Source organism: Taurulus bubalis, assembly GCF_910589615.1.
Source record: "Taurulus bubalis genome assembly, chromosome: 9".
NCBI classification, from domain to species: Eukaryota; Metazoa; Chordata; class Actinopteri; order Perciformes; family Cottidae; genus Taurulus; species Taurulus bubalis.
In genome coordinates this window covers 3684988-3700057 of record NC_136597.1, presented here as the reverse complement: position 1 = coordinate 3700057, position 15070 = coordinate 3684988, and the positions used below count along the sequence as shown (strand labels likewise).

The window sequence follows — 15070 nt, the reverse complement described above, 5'->3', positions numbered from 1 at the left end:
TACATAATAATTGTGCATAGTCACTGTGACGTCACCCAGTGGCCGTCGCCATCTAGTTTTTTGGTGCAACCAGAGGTGACACAAAAGGGTGGAGCAAAGAATAACCAAACGCTGAATAAGATATTTTTAAACTAAAATGTTACAATTGATGTCTGAAGAGACGCTGTGAAAGGGTTAAAGTTCTAAGATGAAAAACATGACAGAACCTTTCCGTCCTAAAGCGTCCCCTGCTTTATGGTCTGTTTGACTCTAAATGACCATAATTTACTAAATGAACATCATGCTGTATTGAAGAAGACTTGAAACTAAAGATTGAGACATAAACTCATGTTTACAATGTTTAATGAGGGAATAAATCAAGAGATTTTTCTCATAGACTTCTATACAACCAGACGTCGCCCCCTGATGACTGTTAGAAAGAATGCAAATATAAGGCACTTTGGCTCTGGCTTCACTTTTCAGAACTGGAGGTGGGCTCCTGATAAAAGGCAGCAATTTCCATGAACTCTTAACATTTATGGACACAAAATGTCTAGTTTGTAGTAACAAATGCACGCCACAAAAAATATGAATATTTGTTTAACCATTTCTGGTTTAATGTGAAAAAACTGCAGGGTGTTGCTCAGAGTGTGTGTGTGTGTGTGTGTGTGTGTGTGTGTGTGTGTGCGCGCGCGCGCGCGTGCGCTTGTCAGTTTGAGTGATTGTGTGTGCATGCGTCTAAATAATCCCAGTTGAATGAACATGTACTGTATGTTCAGTATATGTGTTTGGAATTGGAAAGGTGTCCTCTTTGCAAGGCAGTGTGTGCGCTTGTGTGTGTGTGCGCGCGCGCGTACGTGTGTGTGTGTTATTGCTGACAGGTGACTTCCTCCTCTCCCTCTGTGTCAACATTAACCCCAGCTAATTGTAACTGCACTCATTCACTCACTGCCTGCGTAGTACACACACTTGCAGCCATGCACACACGAACACATCAACACACACTGCACTTGTTAGAACATACTTAAATGGACACCGGCTTGGACATGGGGGACTTATCTGAAGTGCATGTGATATAGGCATATGGTATGCTTCAATGACAACATTTCAATAGCTTGTTTCTTGTATTAAATCTAATAAAACTTATTTTAACTATGCATTGATCACCTTTAAGGATAATACATTGGCCTTGGGCTAAGGGCGGTGAGGTTTAACCCAGTGAGGTTTGGGGGTTTTCCTGTCACGACCTTCTCTCATGTCACCTCTGTTCACGTTCATGGATGACCACCATCTATCAAGTCCTTTCTACCGCAGACACTGGAGTACCGGAGCGACTTCCGCACTAACGCACTTGACAGCTTCATGGAAACAAAAGAACACGTCTGCAGCGCTGACTGATGCTCTCTGGGTAATTGTGGCTTTGTTGCTCTCTTTGAAAAGCCTTTTCAAAAGTGAATATTTTTAGTTTTTTTTAGAGTTCCATTCTCTGGTTGACTGCCTTGCTGTCACCTGAAGGTGACAGGTGTCAGGGTCGAGCTTGTTGGAGTAACTCTGACCTTCATGTTGAATCGAATGGCTTCCATTACTGTTTCACCAAAGCCTTTGCAGCCTTGTCCTGGGCACGCTGTGGGCCAAGACCCAGCACTCACAGGTTCGTCCTGAATCAACAGTAGCACCACTTGTTGTGATGACGGGTGAATAAAATCGACTTGACTTGTAACAATAATGATGTTTATCAAATACTAGAGAGGAGGGAAATGGCAATCATTTCTAAATGAATCAATGATCTGGTGAAAAGACGCGTATTTGAACAAAATTCAAGAAAAAACAAAACAAAAGTCTGAATAATGGTAAATGGACTTTCTAGTCCTCAGACCCCTCAAAGCACTTTAACCTGACATGTCACCCATTCATGTCAGCCATCCATTCATACACTGATGGCCAGGGCTACCAGGTAAGGTGCCACCTGCCCATCAGGACTAACTATCAGTTCACACCAACATTCACACACTTTGGCCACAGTCTTTGGGTGCAATTTGGGGTCTTGCTCAAGGACACATGGACATGGACTGGAGGAGCCGGGAATCGAACTGTCATCTACTGATTGGAAGACAACCCGCTCCTCTTTGAACCACACAAGTTGTACCTTAAGCTTACCTCCAGAGTCATCAAAGGGTCTGGGCTACAGGACTGGCATTGTCTACCTGATGAATCTCTATGTCCCATTTCAGTTCTATTCCTGCACGGGATGGCATGACGGATATAATCATTCTGCACTATCTAATTGAAGAATTCTGCACGGTGTGTTCTAATTGAAAAGGTTCCACCGAGATAAATTCATTTGAGTTTGTATGAACACCAGTTGTCTGAGTCGGAATTGTTCACAATTCTGCTTTTTATGTTTTTAGGTGCCGAGTGGTATCAGAAAACAAGCCTCCAGTAGTCCTGAGAGGCCCACACTAATCCAAAACACTGCTAATATTTCTTAATGAGGTTAGGACTGTGCTTTGGGTGACACATATTTCTGATACGCCCTCATATGATAACATCAAAAATATGTATTAATTAGTGTGGGTCTCAAGATGAACAACAAACTGTATTCAGCTCAGGTCCCTGCAGGACAACAGCAGGAGCATGTTTTATGAGTCTGGGGCCTTGAGGGACAGCTCATTTGGGGCATGTCTTTTTTTCTTTCTTTTTGGTAAAGATATGAACCAGCTAGTCCCTGAGCATGTAAACATTTCAAACTAGAACAGTGCACTCAGTAGACCCAGGTGTGTATATAATGACGCCCGCTATAACATGTGATTGAATGAAGACTTCCCATCTAGAATGCATGCACATCTGATGTGTTTCTCACTCAGCTGATCAGCCTCGTCTCCTTCAAAATGACCTTCCCATACAACTAAACTCCACTCAATTGTGTTTTAAGGGAAACAAATTATCTCCCATCACAGTTTGAAACACATGGTTAACATTGGCTTAAAATTACTTGGTTATGTTTATGGTTTAGTTTAGGCAAGAAAACTACTTGGTTATGTCTCGGTTCAGACACGCACACACTCTCCTGGGTGAAAGTCTTTTGTTTTTTGACCCATGCACCCATTGTGAATCGTCTAACGCAAACCATCCATCCATCCAAATATATCCCCCTTGAAACATGATTCACAAGACAGTTGTGTCGGATCGGAACATACTATTTGGGAGAACGGGTAGAACATATCTCTGCAGATGTCTGCACCATTTGCATGAAACTGAACTGTTGTTTCCTGTGTAGCGCTTCACATTTAACACTTTTGGTATAGCTCCGTTACCTGCTCTGTTAGCTGCTCAGTTACCTGCTCTGTTAGCTGCTCTGTTAGCCCTGTTAGCCAAACACACCGGAGGACTGTGCAGCCTAACAGCCAACTAGTTCTTCCCCTATTAGAAGACGGGCTTGATTGGGGTCAGCACTCCACTGGTGTTCAGTTTGTCATTTGCCAAGTGATGGTTGTGCACACATACATGTGAGCGATTGTGCTACCCGAGGGCGTGCAAATCAAGAGATGAACAATTTGTATTCTGTAAAAAATGGAAACAATAGTCCAATCTGAAGCAGCTGTTGTCCCCTACCGGCCAGTTAAGACAAGTGAGTAGGCGCAGTCAATGATGCAATAAAACAATTTTCATAAAGTGTGAATCAATACAACTACAAGAGTCTAAATGGGCAAACATATTAGCCTGATGGGTCCAGCAGCATGTGAGATTAGCCGTGGAGAGACAGACATAGAGATGCATGCACACACACAACGGAATACATAATATCCTGGCGGAGATAATGATTCTGCAGGATGGACTGAGGGCTTGGAAAAGGACAGGGGAGAGGGTTAATTACTGTACTAAATAACTTGTCTTATGTAATGGAATAATTGCCCTGGGAGGTGCTGTCCCCCCTGGCATTCAGGCTGCACAGCCCTCACAACTCGCGATGAATAATTTCTGATGAAAGAGTGAGACGGTGAATCCCTAACAGTGTAACATTTATCTTCTTAGTGCATGTCTTACGACTAAAACTGTATTGTTTGTTTTTCAAATACACGTTCACTGAGGGATGGTGACTATTGGTCTTTAGAGAGTTGGCTGTTCGTTGTTAGCTGTTCCTTAACCCCCCAGAGAGACTTAAGTTATTATGTCAAAATAGAAATGAAACTTCCGGCTTTCAAAGATGCAAATATAAAAAAAAAAAATTGGGTTGGCCAATTTACTGGGATGAAAAACTCTGAAATCAATACATTGCTTTGATTCTATCGCGAAAAAATTAAAAGGATTTGCCACGCTTACTGAGGGAACCATTTCAGGGCTCGATGTAATCCAAACGTGGTGGACTGCAAAAACAAAAGGCCAGTTCTTGCTTATAGTTCTGGATGTTAAGACAAGTGCAGTTGGGGTGGTTTTACAGTTTGGGCTGCTCGCGGATGTGCGTGCAACGGTCGCATCGATCCTGTGGACATGGCATATGACGCCGAGCCCAAAGAATGAACGGCAGCTCTTGTGTGTCCACGTACTACTAGCCATGTAGTGTCCTGGACCCTTCACCGTGATGGGGCTCAAACTGCAACATTTGGTTTAAGAGTAGTGTTTCATTTTTGGGGGACCCTCTTATCTTTATCAGATAAGAGGGTCCAATGACACAGGATGTCTGTCATATGTTGCACAACCCATCCATCCATCCATTTTCAACCGATTATCCAGGGTCGGGTCGCGATGTCAGCAGGTTCAGCAAGCCGACCCAGGCTTCTCTCTCACCCGCAACACTTTCCAGCTCATTCTGGGGGACCCCGAGGCGTTCCAAGGCCAGCCGGGAGATATAATCCCTCCAGCGTGTCCTTGGTCTTCCCCGGGGTCTCCTACCAGTTGGACGTGCCTGGAAAACCTCTAATGGGAGGCGTCCAGGAGGCATCCTGACTAGATGCCCGAACCACCTCAGCTGACTCCTTTCGACACGAAGGAGCAGCGGCTCGACTCCAAGCTCCCTCCTGATGTCCGAGCTCCTTACCCTATCTCTAAGGCTGAGCCCGGCCACCCTACGGAGGAAGCTCTTTTCGGCCGCTTGTATCCGAGACCTCGTTCATTCGGTCACAACCCAGAGTTCGTGGCCATAGGTGAGGGTTGGAACGTAGACCGACCAGTAAATGGAGAGCTTTGCATTCCGGCTCAGCTCCCTCTTCACCAAGACGGACCGGTACAGCGCCTGTTTTACAGCTGCAGCCGCACTGATCCGCCTGTCGATCTCCCGCTCCACCTTACCCTCACTCGTGAACAAGACCCCGAGATACATGAACTCCTTCGCTTGGGGCAGGCAGTTTGTCCCCACCTGGAGGGAGCAATCCACCGGTTTCCGGCAGAGCACCATGGCCTCAGAGGTTTGGAGGTGCTAACTCTCATCCCTGCCACTTCCCACTCGGCTGCAAAATGCCCCAGTGAATGCTGGAGGTCACGGTCCGAGGAGGCAAACAGGACCACATCATCCGCGAACAGCAGAGAGGCGATCCCGAGACTCCTGAACCGGATCCTCCTGGCTGCGCCTAGATATCCTGTCCGTGAAAGTCACGAACAGGACCGGTGATAAAGGGCAGCCCTGGCGGAGGCCAACACCCACCGGGAACGTGTCTGACTTATTACCGAGGATACGAACACAGCTCCTACTGCAGGCGTACAGAGACCGGATGGCCCGTGCCAACGGGTCCAGCACCCCATACTCCCGCAGCACGCCCCACAAAAACCCCCAAGGGACCCGGTCGAATGCCTTCTCCAGGTCTACAAAGCACATGTAGACTGGTTAGGCGAACTCCCAGGACCCCTCCAGTAGTCTTGTGAGGGTAAAGAGCTGGTCCACTGTTCCACGGCTGGGACGGAATCCGCACTGTTCGTCTTGAATCTGAGGTTCGACAATCGGTCGGAGCCTCCTTTCCAGCACCCTGGCATAAGCTTTTCCCGGGAGGCTGAGCAGTGTGATACCACGATCGTTCGAGCACACTCTCCGGTCCCCCTTTTTGAAGATGGGAACCACCACCCCGGTCTGCCAATCCATGGGCACTGTTCCCGACCCCCATGCGACATTGCAAAGGCGTGTCAACCAAGACAGCCCAACAGTGTCCAGCGCTTTCAGCATCTCAGGGCGGATCTCATCCACCCCCGGCGCCTTGCCTTCAAGGAACTTTTTGACTACCTTAGTGACCTCTGCCAGGGATATAGGTGCATCCACCCATAAGGACTTCAGGCACTGCCCCCTCTCCAGGGGACATGTTGGCCGGGTTTAGGAGTTCCTCAAAGTGCTCTTTCCACCGCCCAACGATATCCGGGTCAGCAGTCTAGAGCTAGTCTATGCTGCAGGCGATCGGCTCGCCCAGGTCTCCTGGCTGGTCCGCCGCCCGGTCTGCATAGCACTTGACCCCGATGCTTCCCCCCGCGGGTGGTGAGTCCACAGGGTTCACAGGGTGTTGCACAACCCTCTGAGGCTAATATATGGTTTGTGATATTGGGCGGTACAAAACAAATTGAATTTAAAATGTTGTCATGGGGTGGTGCTTGAGAAAAGATCATGCACAATGGAGAGGGTTCATCCTATGATGAGCACAGACATACTCAGTAATCCTTATGGCAATATCCATATGTCTTGTGTACAACTGAAGATTGTTGCCTTGTGGTGGTACTTGATGAAAGGTCAGTGCGGGTCATCGTAATCATTAGAATGTATCCTCTAAACACCACGAATGACATTTAATGGCACAACCCTTTAGCCTTGTTGCTAGAGGGACAAAATAACCAATCAAAACAACAAATAAAAGGTTGTTTTATATCCCCCTTGTCATGTACGGCTTCCTCCCACAGTCCAAAGACATGCAGCTTAGGTTAATTGAGGAATCTAAATTGCCCCAAGGCGTGAATGTTTGTCTGTCTCCATTTGTCAGCCCTGTGGTAGCTTGCGGCCCTGTCCCATGTGGAACCTGCCTTCGGGACCCTGAATAGGAGGAGCAGTTACAGGTGGACGGGCGGATGGATATCTTGTGTTGGGAGGCCTTAGCACACTGAATCAAATTTTTTATTTTATGCGTGTTTTACATTTGTTTAACTCGATAAAGATAGTTACACACAGAAGCCTTGCACACTGAGTTTGTTGCGTTTTATTGCTCTATTGGTTGCAAAAAGCCACAATACTAGACAAAATGTAATAAATTACATGGCTGCAATGGAAGGGCTGGAATGGGGCTAATGAATAAATGACTTTTGCGAAAAGCTACCTTTTTTTGTGACCAAAGAGACTTTCCACAATCTGTCTTTAAATTCTGCATCTCTATATTGTTTTTTTTGTTGTCCTAAAGTGCTTCGGGCTGGGAGATGAATGGACAAAGTGATTCAGCTTATCAGTTGCCATTTTGGATGATGATGTTGGCATTTGCGGTGGCTCAAACAATGATGAGGAACCTGTTCCGCAAACCTTGCTGACAGACGAAAAATTATGTTGTTAAAGGCAATTCCCGAGGTTGTGTTTATTTTGAAATGTGCAACAATTACTGACCAAAAAAGAAGTAAAAAATACAGACTTGGTTTGCACAGGCCTTTAGTCCAGTGAGACAGACTGGAGGAGTGGCTAGGGCGTCTCACTCCCTGTATGCGGTGATGTGCTCATCACAGGCGGCATTAAACTGAGCCTGAAACTGCTCGCAGTTCTCGCATGAAGATTCAGCGCTTTGACCTCGAACTTTTAACGGATTGTCAAAGTCCCCGGCTTGAGCTCACACTACTTTTACTGCGTTCCAGCTGGCAGTGCTGTGTGGATGGCTGAATAGCTTCAGCACAGTGGGTGTGTATGAGGGGGGGACAAACACACACACACACACACACACACGTCTGACTGTAACTCGACACAAACACCCAGGCGAGCGGGGGTTCGCTGAATGACTTGACCGTTCCGCCACTGGGTCGCAATTAGCGAAACTGTAATGAGCTCTGGGACTCGCATCAACCAGCGGCATACATATAGTTGCTATAGAGAACAGCGGAGCAGACTGCGCCAGCAAAGGACCTCGCAATCATTTCAACAACACTTTGCTTGAAGTGGCGTCTTTAATGCATCATGAGAACATCTCAATCACACGGTAATGGGAGAAACACTGCACAGACACTTCTGGGTAATGCTTTCTTCTGCTTTTCAGCCATTTTTATTTTTTTTTCTGTCTGGATCGCCAGTTGATGAGGTGGTTCACTTTAACACTTTAGCTTCTATCTTGATCTATTTAGACCTGTTTTTACTGCTGAATCAGTTTGACATCCTGTATTTAATCATCAAGGGCATATTGTAGACCCTTCTGTCAGCTTTTCTCTCCGTCATCACTTTTTCCAAAAATGTTATGATGTTTCCTCAAAGAGTGCAGTTAGTGACAGGGTGGGCTCCACTGGAGCTCTGACAGCTTGATGGAGGAACAGCTTTGATGTACAGCAAGCTTTTCAGGACTCTATTAGCATTATGAAAAAACAAGATTAGAAGCTCCTGTGGAAAAACTAATTAGGATGCAGATCATTTAAAAACTTGGTACGGCAGAATAAAAACAGATGGCTATTACAGTGTAACAATTGAGCTGCCCTTATAAGGAAAGATTTCACCTCCAAAATGTTGCAGCATAAGAAATACATAATACACTTCATTGGAACTGAAGGCTCCATCGTCCCCAGGATGTTTTTTTTTTTTTTTTTGTCATTTCAGCACTTTTGTTAGCATAATAGCTAATTAATTAGCAGACTGAAACCGACTCAAGTGTTAATTTTGAGCCGATGAACCACGAGATCGAAGATTAAGTCTTAAAGTCGTATTTACAGTAATTTCTTTGTTTGGTGAAGCATTTTTTACAATGCTATGAAAGCATGTGACCAATAGAGTGTCAATGCACAGAGGTTTGCTTGTTGGTTGGGTTTGAGTGAGAAAACAGTTCATGGATTTTGAAAGATGTGGTCATTGAATAAATGTTATGTCCAAGCATGAAAAGTGGTCTGTTGTGCTGACAAAAGTGAACTCAGGAGTGATTAATACATGTATTACAGTATTTTTATTTTTTATTATTACAGTATTATTTTTTTTGATATCATGATATCATCCGTAAAAAATAATAATAATACTGTAAATAAAGTAAACACACACACACACACACACACACACACACACACACACACACACACACACACACCCCAGTGGAAATATACAGCTGGTGATAATCACACAAGGTGACTCTTATGATGGATCAGAATTGCCATTGGCAACAACATCAGTGGTGTGTGTGTGTGTGTGTGTGTGTGTGTGTGTGTGTGTGTGTGTGTGTGTGTGTGTTGTCTCCCAGGGGATTCACTTTAGATTTATGTGGCTGTAGAGGCAAAAAGCGTTTCGCTCCGCCGCTGTGGCAGAATGCTAGCTGTGCTTAATAGAGAGACAATGACGGTGGAGAGACTACTAGAACAGAGAGAAAGTGAGAGAGAGAGAGAGAGAGAGAGAGAGAGGGTGAGAGAGAAAGAGATAGAAGAACAGGTAGCTAACCTCAGCTCTCATGAGGATTTTTACGTGCACCGTTGCTAAAACGTATGGGAAATGATGTTATTGAATGTTAACAAAATAATAATTTGTATCTTTTTCTATATTTTTTGTTTTGTTTTACAATGACAAGGTGTTCATATTTCTGCTGTAAATGCCCTCTTAGCAGAAATGAGAAAAGTCATTGTCATTGTCAGGCAGAGGCTGCTGGAGCGGAGAGCAGACAGACGATCAGACAGGTTGTAAACAAGCCCGACGCTTCTCCACATCATGGGAGACAAATTGAAAGAGAGCACACCAGAAATGTGGGTAAAGGTCCCTCATTGCAACAGACAGTTGATGATGAGGAATGGTTTATTGCCAGTCTTTCCAGATGTTTTGGTAGCATTTATAATAAGTACACACTATTTAGCATTAGTAAAGCATGAGTAAACACTGAATTCATCATTTATAAAGCATTATTCCAACATGAATACTCATTAGTAAACACAGTTATAAATGTTTCATTCTTGATTAATAAGCTTGGGTTTCATACTTTATTAATTATGGATTCCCCATTTGTAAACAAAGTATTCAGGACTTATAGATGATTAATAAGATCATTTGTAAAGTGTTAGTAAATGATAACAACAATGCTGCAAATCATGATGAATTCAGGTAGTTACTACTCGTTAATTCAGTAGTTACTAACCGTTCGTTAAGTATTAGTTACACATGTTCTGTGACCTAATCTAAAGTGTAGACTATCTATGCTTTACAACGCATTAATACATGTCATGATGAATTCAGTAGTTACTACTCATTAATTCAGTAGCTACTACTCGTTAGTTAAGTATTAGTTAAGCATGTTCTGTGACCGTCCACGTTTTTGTGTCTCAATGGCAGATCCAACATTTCGTAGATGGGTCATGTGAGTTTATTAAAAGTAGTTTGACATTTTAAATCATATTAAAGTCACAAACATACACTCTAAATGTTTGCAGTCGGTCCAATTTGCGTTTGTACCACAGCTGAATTGCACGGTTGGAAACGGATCGAGACCCATCTTTGCATGATCATGATCATGAGCATTCCTGAGAATGGACTGGACAGATGGAACACCCAAACACATAATGCCTCGGCCACAGCTATTGCCACGAAGGAGTCATGAAATGAGTGAAAACTGAAAAAAGACACACACACATATTCCACAGCATAACCCCTGACACAGTGTGTGGGTCTATCCAGATGTCTGTACTTACAGGTGGCTGGTTTGTTACAGTTGTGTCCGTGTCTGAAGTACTGCGGGTTCTCTATGACGGGGATCCTGGTCATTCCAATCACCACGGCGTCGGGCCCGGCATCCAGCGTACAGGGACTGATAATCCCATGGTTCACATGATGAAGAGGGCTGGCGGAGTCTTCCTCACCGCTTATCACTGCTACCGGTCCTAAAAAGACAGAGTCACACACTTAGCACCTGTAGGTGAAACAAAAGCCAATACTTGACGAAATCTAGCTTAATATACATAATTCTGGAACAATTTCTTTGGTGCGTGAAATGATCACAACAACAGCGTATTGCATAGTGGTGGCAAGGAAACGATGATAATAAAATGGCAACCTTTGTCTTGTTGGACACACACATTCCCAGGGATATTTTGATCAAAGTCTGCATGGAAAGAGGTTGAGGCAAGTGGATGGAGGGGTAAAAAACAGGAGGCCGGTGTCCAGAGTAAAAACAAAAGTCAAGTTGTAGGCTACGTAAATTACGTTATATAATCCAAAGCACACATTGAGGTATTCTAAATGACGTAGGCTACACAAGTTATTGTAACCAAAACGGGGATCTTTTCTTTCTTACACCTAAGCAAATAGTTTTGTTGCCTAAACTTAAATGATATTATCATATGTTTCCATAATGCAGTGTGAAGTATTTCTATGAGATTACATTGATTTCTTGAAAGAAATCCTGGTTTGTAATTGAAGCTGAGGGATGGAGGGCCTATGAAGAGGAGGAATGGGATGTGGAGGATGAGATATTAGTGATGAGATATTAGTTCAGGACTGACAGTCAATCTGTTGCAACTTTATCAGTCAGCAAACCAGCATCCAGGCAGCTAGCTAATAAACTGGTCAGCCAATCATCTACCCAGTCACTAAATCATGCTCTCTCTAATGCATTCAATTATTCAGACAGTGAGTCAGCAAGGCTGCTGGGTAGTTAGGAATTTAATCAGCCAGTCAACGAATCATCATCCCCATATTTTGCTCCCACCAGATATTGGCGTGTGATAATCAACATTTTAATCAGAATGAAGCGGAGATGATGAATACCATCTTGCCATTTAGACTGATTCAGCCATGGAGATCTCAAATTTCCCATTTCATTCTTTGAAAATGTATTAGAGCGTAGATTAAGACACTCCATGACAATAAATAGATAACAAATTGTGGGGATCAGCGATAGAGCAGGACCGTCCTTCAATCAGAGGATCAGCGGTTCGATCCCCGGCTCCGCTAGTCCATGTCGATCCATGGTGTATGATGGACCAATGCACCAATGCACCTTGCATGTTAGCCCCTGTCATCAGTGTATGAATGGGTGTGAATGAGTGAATGATGACATGTAGTGTATTGAGTGGTTGGAATACTAGAAAAGCGCTATACAAATACAGTTCATTTCCCATTTAAATCCCAAAAAGCAGATTACTCAATGATGTAAAGATGTAGAAAGACCTGCACATTCAATTATGAACAGCATTCAGCAGGCCACCATTTCACCGCAGCTGAAAAATATAGACTGCAAACTGCCATTCCTGTCCAACACTCCAAAAAAAAAGTAGTGTCTGTACAACTTCTAGATATTCTGGAAAACATCATATTTGATGAATTCCAAACTCCTTTTCTGCAGACAATAGTCAGCTCATGTCACACATCCTGATGTGAGTGGGCTCCAGTGAGAGTTCTGTGCTGCTCCTACTGTTCACTTTGCACGACTGATCCCAGTGGCCGATTCTTTGCTCAGTTATGTTGGTTTGACAGAGAGGGATTACAGAAAGTTTGGGAAGGGTAAGAACAAATCTAACACAAACGCAAGGAGTAAGGGCAGAAAAAAGGACTTCTATCATAATGCAACTTTTGGTTCTGAAAAGTGAAGCCGATACTGATGCGCTTTACACTTGCATTCTTTCTGATGGCCATCAGGGGTTGATCGTATAGAAGTCTATCAGAAGATGACTCTACTTCTCTCTTGATTTATTCCCTCAGTAAACATTGTAAACATGAGTTTATGTCTCAATCTGTGGTTTCAAGTCTTCTTCAATAGAGCATGATGTTCATTTAGTACATTATGGTCATTTAGAGTCAAACAGACCATAAAGCAGGGGACGCTTTAGGGCGGGGCTACAAGGTGATTGACAGGTCGACACCACGGCCTTGTCTGGTCTGGGAGATGTCCGTGTTTTCCTCTTAGAACTTTAACCCTTTTACTGTGGCTCTTCAGATCATGAAAGTTATTAGTATCATTTAGATTAAAAATAAATAAAAAAATTGTTTTATCAGTTGTACTTTGCCCACCCTAAAATAAAATACGAGATGGTGAGGGCCACAAACAACGACCAAAATGCTAAACTTGAGGCTTCAAAACTGTCGTCTATGGTTCAGACGCTGAGGCAGGAGATCGGGGCGGAGGACAGAGGTTCGAGATACAGGAGGCTTAGAAGTAGAAAAAGGAAAAGAAGTATTATATTCATAGCTTTGGCCATCATCCTTATCAGTTGGAGTGCCGCATCACCAGGCCCCAGCAATGAAGCCGTGTGAGTTAAGTGTTTTCTTATCAACAGGAAGGATGGCAAAAAAAAGATGAATATCAGAACTTCCCTTTAAATGGAGTGATGGAAGTTTAGATGTGGAGACTCTGCAGGAACTTTTCGAGGTGGATGCAGAGCTTTACCAGGTGGAGGAAAAGCTTTCATGGTCACATCAGTGGTTTGCGATGCAGAGGGTGAGGTTCCGAGATAGAGGAGGCGGTTTAAAGGCAAAATAGGAGCTTTAGGAGTAGAGTAGTGGTTTAGAGGACCGGAGGAGAGGAGACAACCGATGGGTTTTTTTATTTTACTAAACACAGCATTTTACAGCCAATGGCATAATCTGCTGTTAGACCCACTGCAATAACATGCCAGTGGATAGATCATACACAAGATGCCCAGGAATGGGCAACTTATCATGTTTGAGCATGAATCTGATTTCTCTTGAGGCTCGTCTATATCAACAACTCCACTGTTAAAGTCTCAATTAAAGTTTACGTGAAGCATGTGTGCATTAAAGAATTTTACATTGCATGTTAATTATTATTTAAAAAATATTGTTGGCTATAATTATTATGACAGAACACAGTTCATTACTGTGTTGTTATTTATTAGATGTGTGCACACATTAGTTTAATGCATCTTATTATTTGACTGTATTTATGTCTCTGCATGTCATTACAGTCTATGAATAATGTAGCTGTGTAAGATGAATTTGAGTAATTTATGAATGTGTTGATTTGGCTTATTTTCCTTTATTAAAAAAAAACAGAATATTGAACAAATATATAAAAAATACATAGTCATGTTAAATGCAAATAAAAATCATATATTTAGCACAAAAAAATATAAATATATACTGTGTGTATCTGTATCTATACACACACACACACACCAGTGGCAGGCCGTGGATTTTCTACTTGCGCCTTCAGTCGGAGTCAGCTGTTCATATCTATACTGTATGTATATATACATATGGCAGAATATTAAGAAGCCTGAGTTGAAATGTAGATTTTCATTTATTTGTTCTTCTCTCCTTGAGTACACGCCAGCAGGTCAGGAGCAGCACTGCGAGGAAGTCTGCTTTGTAGTCCACATAGAGCAGTCCGCTGGGAGCCGAACTCACAGGAGACCACAGGCAGAAAGGTAAACAGCATGGACAAGCTGCCAGTCCGTCTCAGCTCGCTCGCTCACTCACTCACACTCACACACACACACACACACACACACACACACACACACACACATACACACACACACACACACACACCTAGAGAGACTCTGAGACTTAAATCCACCTGAGCTGCATGTCTTTGCTCTGGAAGCCCCGTACCAAGTGCTCTGGGAACATATTGAGTAAAGAGCAGGGTGGAGACTGGTCCAAGGCAATAAGACCAGGACCACAAAGTGCGTATGACCTCTATTCGGTTCATCGGTCTCCATGGTGCCGTTATGACAGAAGCAAAATCTCACTTCTCGTTCGATATGTTGTAAACTGTTTGTACATCTAAGCCTGTGACGCTTCCCGTAAACCTCAACTGTCGACTATGCTCAAACAGTTCTCTCACACTCGTAGAGCCATACCTATGAAATGTAATGCACCATCTGTGGGTTATGTAATCCCCGTAGTCGTGAACAAGGAAGTATACAGAGTGATGAATATTGTATTGGGAGGAGGTCAAGTTTAATCCAAAAGCTACGGACTTTCACACATGAGACCGTTGTCCGTGTCCCGTGTGAAGCC

At 43.6% G+C, this 15070-nt stretch overlaps 1 protein-coding gene across 1 annotated transcript in view; it reads right to left on the bottom strand.

The window, feature by feature from the left end:
- Positions 1-15070, bottom strand: part of LOC306741520 (NT-3 growth factor receptor-like) — a gene marked incomplete at both ends in the record, with an annotated part of 183263 nt that overhangs the window by 28231 nt on the left and 139962 nt on the right. The window contains one exon of the mRNA XM_079223823.1: positions 10780-10968. Within this exon, the coding sequence (XP_079079949.1) occupies positions 10780-10968 (189 nt within the window). The remainder of the gene's footprint in view (positions 1-10779; positions 10969-15070) is intronic.